At 35.3% G+C, this 8,523-nt stretch overlaps 1 protein-coding gene and 2 non-coding genes across 3 annotated transcripts; 2 read left to right on the top strand and 1 right to left on the bottom strand.

Annotated features, from left to right (window-relative positions):
- Positions 1–931: 931 nt before the first annotated feature.
- On the top strand, positions 932–1,003 carry TRNAT-CGU (transfer RNA threonine (anticodon CGU)). The gene has a single exon. It is a non-coding gene; the product is annotated as a tRNA-Thr (tRNA).
- A 594-nt stretch (positions 1,004–1,597) lies between these two features.
- TRNAT-CGU (transfer RNA threonine (anticodon CGU)) lies at positions 1,598–1,669 on the top strand. Its single transcript has one exon. It is a non-coding gene; the product is annotated as a tRNA-Thr (tRNA).
- A 3,803-nt stretch (positions 1,670–5,472) lies between these two features.
- Ktl (BTB/POZ domain-containing protein Ktl) lies at positions 5,473–8,523 on the bottom strand. Its single transcript, XM_068299791.1, has one exon. It carries the CDS (start codon positions 8,207–8,209, stop codon positions 7,517–7,519), a length of 693 nt encoding a protein of 230 aa, XP_068155892.1. The 5' UTR covers positions 8,210–8,523; the 3' UTR covers positions 5,473–7,516.

Here is an 8,523-nt window from a genome sequence, read left to right as displayed (position 1 = left end):
TTGAATTCAAGTATGGGTTTGTTTTCCAGCGAAAGCAAAAAAAAAACAAAGGAAATGCCTTCATTTTGAGCTGTCACAAAAGCATTTCCGCCTTGTAGCACACATATGTATGTAAGTCTATACATACAAACATACATACATTGTCCTTACACGAATTGCTTATGACAATGAATGATGTTGTTCCATGTGTGCTGAACAAAATTGCGTAGCCAGTCTAAATGAAGCTTTCTTAGGTCATGACTTTGATGGATTAGGAATCAAACAATTATATAATTAGTTCTTCTATTAACTGAAAGGCTAAATCAGATTTATAAGACATCTGATCAGTGCCAAGATGGACAAGTAGTTTTTGTTAACAAATTAAGGCGTTTAAAAAAAAAGGACATTTGCATAAGGGAATAATCTTCAATTTCTATTTTAGTTTATTTATATATTTTAATTTTTGCTAACTAGATGAAAAGTTTCAACAAGACTTCTCTTATCATCGGAAATGTATTCCCTAATGTTCAGATTTAGCATCGTTCCATTTTTTTTTTGTGTATATTCAAATAAACACTTTAATTAATTAATTTGCTTATTTATTGCTTAGTAGCGTAATTGAAGTTACTATCTTATCTGATCATATTAGTTGCACTGTGCATTGTAGTAAGTGGTTTTCCATGTTGACAGCATACAAATATGACAAAATAATGTTTCAAGTATAAAGTTTGTTATTTGTACAACTGAGAAGCTTTTGTTTATTGTTTTTTAGCTCTACTCAAAATATTTTGTTACTTGAAGTTTACATTTGCCATTCAAAATCATGATTTCACTTATTGCGCATGCCCATCAGCACTTATCTCACAAGCAATTCCCATCTCTCTACTCTCTCATTCTCTCTATCGGGGCAAGCGTTCGATTGTATTTGTTATTTGGCAGCGGTTAGAACAGCGCCTCTTTAGCTCAGTGGTAGAGCGTTGGTCTCGTAAACCAAAGGCCGTGAGTTCAACCCTCACAGGAGGCAAGCGGGAATGTAAAACCAGTTTACTACTTTTTTCCCACCGTCGTTCTATATTTCTAGAGTTTTTAAATTAATTTTCTTTACTTCTTGTTATTTAAGTTTGTTGCGCTTGCTTTTGAGTAATTGCTGGAGTTATTGTTATTACAAAATGTTAAGGTTTTATTCCGCTGTAGTTGTTTTCTTTGTAGGCGCAGGCGCACTTTCCTTGGCTTGGAGCTGAGCTGAGTCTTACTTATGTTAGTGTGTGATATTAATTAACGATTCTTTAGTGCCACACTTACAATAATCATAATGAAATATTTTTTTTATCCATGATCTAAAGTCGGAGAAAGAAGTCTTTTTAAGCTACTTCATAGTAAAAAATATATTTAATTATATATTAGAATTATCAAAATTAGTAATTATGTGGATCAAACCTTTTTGGAACAAATTACTCACATTAATTTCAATTTCTTTGTTTGTGTTGGCATTCTACAGAGAACTTCTTGGTGAAATTCTTCTGTTTGTTGAAATGATCGTTCAATTTCTCTTGTTCTAGCTAATGTTCCAGCAGAATATCGTTATTCGTATAAGGCATTTGGCGGCCGTCTTGCCGTCGCCTCTTTAGCTCAGTGGTAGAGCGTTGGTCTCGTAAACCAAAGGCCGTGAGTTCAACCCTCACAGGAGGCAAAGAGAGTTGTAAGCGGGGAGTGTGTTATGAGAAGAATTATTTTTTTTCTTTTATGATGCAAGATATTTTTATATATTCAGAAAATATAATAATCAATTTTATCTTAAAATTTTACATACATTTGTAGACTCAAACTCTGTTTCTGGAAAGTTTACGAAGAAAAGTCTTTCTTCTTTCTTTGCTCATTTAAATTTTCATAAGCATATAACAGTGACCTTAAATTTTGTTTGTTTTTTGTATCTAAACAAAAAATCAAAGTTTATGTATCTTATTTTAACCCACAAATGAAAAGAGCATAAGGTTGATCAGCTGTTAAAATATTTCCACATCAGCCAACTGAAAATGAGAGAAATTACTTATATTATTGCTAGAAACTGGGCCAAGTTGATGTATGTATATGGATGGGGCACGTTTGGGCCTTTAAAACAAACGACGAATAGGAGTTATAAAGAGGGTTTCGGTCATCAGGTTGGGTGAACGATGAGGGCACATAAAACCAAATATGTATGCTTCTGTAAGTTATGTGTGGTGTGTGTGTGTGTGTGTGTGTGTGTTACGATTATGTCCATATGTGTGTGTTTCAGCAGATGTGGTAGTGTGTGTGTAAATTAACACAAATGTGTGTGACGCCATAAAGAGTGGAAATAAAAATAAATTAAGGCAAATCGCATTTGTGTGCGAGCAACAACAATAGCTTGACCTTACTTCTCATCCTCCTCCTCCAATGCCCCAGTCATGCTTGTGCTGCGATGTCATTGGGTTAACAACATGTAGCTGATAACACGCTTTCATCTTTCGACAGCGTATTTTCGACCTGTGCATTGAATCTTCTGTTGCATATCCTTTAGTCATGGGTCGCCTTTTCGTGCCGCCACTTTTCGCTGCTCTCTCAGTTGTGGGTTGACTCTCGTTATTGTTTTTTTCGTTCCTCTTGTGTCACAAAACAAAGGCAAGTTGTTTAATGCTTTAACCAAAAGGATGAAGGTCCTTTATGCCATGCCTGTTGTGTGCTTGGGGTTTCGTTTGTTGCGCATTGTTTGTCTGGTAAAGCATTAAGATAGCAGTGTGTCATGTGGCTTGACTCTTGTGGTTAAGTCTTCTGATACTGTGGAACTAGTCGGTGCTAGTCAAAAAACTCATCAATATGCTTTAAGTTGTAACTCCTTATAGAATTATATTCAAGTTTTAGTAATTGTTTCGTAGTGCGGTCATATAATTTGTCAAATTATATTTTCAACCATAAGAAAGTAGGATTACGATATGTAAAAATGTAAATATGAAAATGGAAAACACGTGGAAATAGAATTAACATAAGGAGGAAGCTCTTTCTTCTAGATCCATATTTGATTGAATAATGTAAGTACTTTGTACTTTTTACCCAACACCCATAAAAATCTAATAAAAACCTTGTATTACTCAGCAAAGAACACAAAAAGCAATCTTCTTTTCTTCATGTAAAGAATATTTTCAACTTTTGTCAATTACATTGTCTGATTAGTGGGTTAATTTGCTCATTTCTTAAGCATCAAAATGAAGATATAAGCGTGTTTTCCGCAGCTTAATTTCTAACCGAGTCAAACCCACGTTTGACACTCAACTTGGCAACTTTGAAGTGCATATAAGCACTTAATTAAATACCCACCTACATTAAATGTGTGACTTGAGAGTATATGAGTGTAAAAGTCAGTGGAAATTTATGCGCTAATTGTGCCCGCGTAAAGTATGCTACACAATTCAAAAGGCTTGACTAAAAATGGCTACAGAAAGGGGTTGAGCTGACACACAGACACACACATACACATACAGAAATACTTGGGCATTTATGTACCTACTTTTGCACTTCAGAGTTGGCCCTAAACGAAATGACATCAATTTAAAGCATCTCGCAAAGCTAAAATTTATATTTTATGAATTAATAAGGCAGCTGGCAATGACGCCTTATTCTCTCTTGTTCATTAGATTGCCATGACCCAACGAGGTTGAGTTGCTTTTCAGCTCAAACTAATTGAAAGCGACAGCGTGTCAGGAGCAGAGTGAAAGTTCCTTTTGTGTGGATAATGCGACGAAAACGAAACGTTAATCACACACACACACACACACACAAACAAACACACACGAACACGCAAATACACACACAAATATACACAGCGGGGCAACTTGCCTATAGCAAAATCAAATCAAGGTAATTTAGCGTGAGAGACAAAAAGCCATCATTTCCTTTCGCTGCTGTCAGAGGCTGACAGATACACACTAACACACCCACACACAAATACTCCAATGCATACACACACCAAACGCCAAACTGTCATAGTATTTGCTGTGTAATTTATATGCCCACAGCAGATACGAATATAAATATACGCAGGCCGAACCGAGTAGCAGTATTTTAGTGCCCTCCAACATGGAGAGAAAATTTGAACAACAACAAAAACTACACAAGTAATTTAAAATGTTACCTATTATCTGCTTAAATTTCTACTTCCTTCAATATCTTTGACCTTCCCTAAAGCCAATTCCAGGTAAACTTTACAAAGAAGAATAGCAATAAGTCAAAAAATATAAAAGGGCTGCCAATTGTTAAGCAAATTTAATTGCAAATTTTAGTCTTATTTCCAAATGATTTAAGTAAACTTTACTGGAAGGATTACTGGCAACAACTGGCAAAATTAGACCACTTAACGCTCAAGTTGATGTATTTTTTTCGCTCAGTGTAACACTCGCCCTAATGTTACTTTGCATATTCTGTACATCTTGAGTTGGTATAGTCAATAAAAGAACGAAACTAAGAAGGAGCAAAAAGAAAAATAACGAAAAAAGAAGGAAGCTAACAAAATACTTTCATTCTTCTTGTTTAGTATGCAGGTGGCGTAGCCCAAACTCTGCTCTGACGTTGCCTGCTTTTAGGCGCTGCATTTCCAATTGGCGGCAACTTTTCTTTACCTTTTCGGCTGATTTTTGTTTTCTGTTTTCTCGTTGTTGGGTCTACCCTATTGAAGTACACTTCAGCACGCACCAACATAGAGAGCAAAAAGGAAAGAATATGTGAAAAGGTAAAGGCAACCAAATGCTTTTTTTTTTTGTTTCCTTCTTTGCCCCTTTTAATTTGAACATTTCTCTGTTTGCTTCTATTGCAATTGTTGTTTTGGTTGTTGTTGGGCCGCCGGAACCTTTTGCAAAAAACGCCCTCCTTCTGCCACAAGTCTAAATGACTTTTGCCTGCTTCGAATTTAAACAAATGCTGAATGCCCGTTGTTGTTGTTGTTGTTGATGTTTGTGTGCTGCTCTTTAAAGGAACCCCATAAATACATGGCAAGCATTATTTTTTCCTCAGTTATTTTTCATTGTTCTAAGGCATTTCTCTGTCAAGTTTATAACTTTTGTTTGGCTGAATCCTTTGTTTCTCTGTGTTTTTATCATCATCGTTGTTTCCTGTTTGTTTGTTTGTTTGTTTCGTGTTGTCAAATGTATATTTAATTTATTTATGATTTCCTTTTTGTTTCTGCTGCTAATTTAAATGAGGTGCAAGTGTATAGAGTTCATAAATTTTATCATTACAATTCATGTTGTCATTGGCGAATTTTGTGGCCATGGCTCATGAATAAATAAATTCCTATAAATATCTAACTCTGACTGAATGATGACTGGCAAAGAAAGAGAGAAAACGAAATTTGTTTGCTTTTGGTTGTTTCTGGTTGATTCTTTATTATTTTGTAAGATATATTTTCTTTACACATTTATATAGTTAGGTATATTTGCTTTGGTTGCACTTTGATAGGCTTTCTCTAAATACATTTTACATTCCTTTTTGGTTTTTTTTTTTTGCATTTCACTTTTAGTTTTTAATGTGTTTTTTCTTTTAAATTTAAGTATTAGCTTTAGTTTTTAGTTTAATAATACATTTGTTGTTGTTGTCCCATTGGCTTTTCGTTTTTAATGCTTCATGGTTTCAATTACACATAATACTAAACATTTATAAGATACTTTCAATATCGACAATTGGTTTAGATGTATATATATATTTGTATATATATATATTTACTTAATATGCCCAGATTGGCATTTGCAATTTTTAACTGGAGCCCAAAAGTCTGTGACCCAAAAGGAAATCATTATAACTTTGTCTCAACATTTTTCATTTAAATTATATGTCATGGTTTTTTATACAAATTGTTATGCTTCCAATTGTTTAATCAAATTTAAAAATGTGTTTTCCAATTTTGTATAGGGGGAGAAAGGGTGTTTGTGGTTTTGTTTTGTATTCGTCATTTCTCCCAAGTTCAGCAAATTTTAGTTTTCAATAAGGAAGTAATATCCATTTCTTTCTTTTTTTTTTTTTTTTAGTTTTGGCAATTTGTATTTCGATGAAATAATGTTTTGAAAATGCTTTAGCAATCGGAAAATTAGGAATACTAAGTTTTCCAAAGAAAATGCTAACGAAAGACTATTCTATTAAATGAATCTATGCAAACTTGACTAACAATACAAGCTCAAGATAGCTGAAACTTTTTAACCGTTTCTACTTTGTTACGATTGGCCACAACCGTTTTAAAATTAAAGCCATTTGATATAATGCCTAAATAGATAATGTTTCGTTATGGAAGAAGACAATTGAAGCGATTTGAATCGTTAGTCAAACTTTAGAAAATCTTTACTCATTTCGATTGCATTTCGTGTTATTGATATTGCTTTAAAATTGAATATGTCCTTGGAAATTTGATATTGTCCAGCAAAAGTTCTACTTCTAACACCATTCATTTTGTTTGCGCTTATCCTTTTTCACTTATCCTTTCGTTTTTTTGTGATTTTTCTTCTTGTAGCTTGACGCTCGTTAATATGTGTTTGCGTTTGATTTTTATGGTTTTTAATGTTGAGTTTGGGCCAAAATATTTGTCATTGGCTTTGTGTTTGTGTTATACAATACATTCATACATATATAATAACATATATATATATTTAATGTATATGTGTTTAGTTAGTATATTGTAATCCTATGAAAAAGATATTAATCCAATTTAGTTTTGCTAATAAAATCTTTAAATCGTTACCATCTGCTTTGGCTTTTGGCTCTACAGTTTGTTTGTTAGTTTGTTTTGTTTTGTTTTTTAAAGAATTAACCCGTATTTCAAATAGTTCAGTATTTTTTGCTCTTATTTGGTTTCGGTTAGTGTGATTGATCGGATATATGTTTGTATAAGTATATATATATGTATGTTAAGTCCACTATAAATCCAGTTTGACAAGTGCTTTTGTCTATGCTAGATAATGCTTTTGGGGTACGTATGCGCTATATAGCATGTACTTTATAATCTGTTTATCTATATATGATGTAGTCGTATCTGTTTTGTTTCAAACTTAATTTTGTTTGCTCTGCTTTAGTTCAACAAGTTTTATTTTAACATTTACCGTTGTTTGTTTACTGTAATTATTTTTGTTTGTGTTTGCTATCAATCAATTGAAGGGAAATAATTGTAATACTGAATTTATTTTTGTGGTTTTTTTTTTCCATTTATAGTTGGATCAGTTGTACATTGAAAATGTTCCCATTTGTAAGTGGAAAGGTGGGTTGAGACACATTAAATGAGTTTGAGTTCCCGTTTTTTGGCTGCCATTTCCGTCAGCCAACTTGAGACCACATTATGCCAAGGTCGACAGGATATCGATGCCAGATGGCAAATGCTGCTGTTGTTGTTGTTGTTGTTCCTGTTGCTGTTCTTGCTATCCTTTGATGCTTTGATTTTGTTTAAAACAGAATCCATAAATAACAGATGAAGTGGAGTGGTGGGAGACATACAAGGAGTGTGTGTTTCTTTGTTTGTGTTTGTGTGAGAGCGAATCTCTCGCTTGACTTAGTCCCGTATAAAGACAAACTCATTGTAATGATTCCATCGATTCTCCTCGGTATCCACACCAGGCTTTGGCTCTGCCGCCGAACCAGCTGTTCCGGATCCACAGCTACCGGCCATACGATAGCCATGGTCATGCAGATGATCAAAGGCTTGCTCGATGAAACAGTGCTTGAGGAAGAAACGCGAGGTATAACGATCTGGACCGCCATGATCCGGATCTCTGGACTCATTCAGTGTGTCACCGAAAACTTCACGACACTGGGCCACACGGCCGCACACAAGGATACGCGATAGTTTTCTAAATTTAACATCGGCCAATCCATCCTTGCCAAACTGAAAGCTACCCCGATAGCCAATTGTAATACAGCCCGGGGGCCGGGCGTCACGTTCGCCCTTTATAGAGTCCAGCATTGCTGTCAGCTTGAAATGCTCCGCTTCCCGTAATAATCGCTGACGTTCCCGAAAACTTTCTGGCAAATTCAGAGCCTTGTCACGCAAAAAGTCCAAAATGTAACGGAAGAGCACACCATCCCGATCCAGGAAGTAGCGCCCCTTGCTATCCTTGGCCAAGGCATCGCGTCCCGTGGCCTCGGCAAAGAGTTCATGCAGCAGCGTTGTCTTATCCTGCAGCAGAGTGGCCAGTGTTGTCGTATAGTTGACACCGCCAACATTCAGCTCAATGATTTCTGGCATATTGCTAAGCGAATTGGATTTGAAGGTGGGGGGAGGTTAAGATTTTTCGGCTGGATGATTTCCGCTTAATTTCTGTGGCTCCTTGTGGCGGCCACCAAAACGCATATGGCAGTCACCTTTATGGCCAATTATAGAAAAAATTTCACCCAATACGATTGTATTTATCTGATTTGTTGTCACTTTTCACTTTTTTCACACTTATTGTGTGTGTGTGTGTTTGTGTTGTGTTTACTATTTTTCAAACTTTCAGTTCGTCTTCGTTTTATGGTTTCTTTTGGTTTCCATCCGTTGCACGCGTCCGCACTCGCTGAGCT

Source organism: Drosophila tropicalis, unplaced genomic scaffold (genome assembly GCF_018151085.1).
Source record: "Drosophila tropicalis isolate 14030-0801.00 unplaced genomic scaffold, ASM1815108v1 contig_878, whole genome shotgun sequence".
In the NCBI taxonomy this organism is placed as follows: domain Eukaryota; kingdom Metazoa; phylum Arthropoda; class Insecta; order Diptera; family Drosophilidae; genus Drosophila; species Drosophila tropicalis.
Note: the sequence above shows the minus strand (reverse complement) of the source record. Positions and strands in the feature narration are given on the sequence as shown.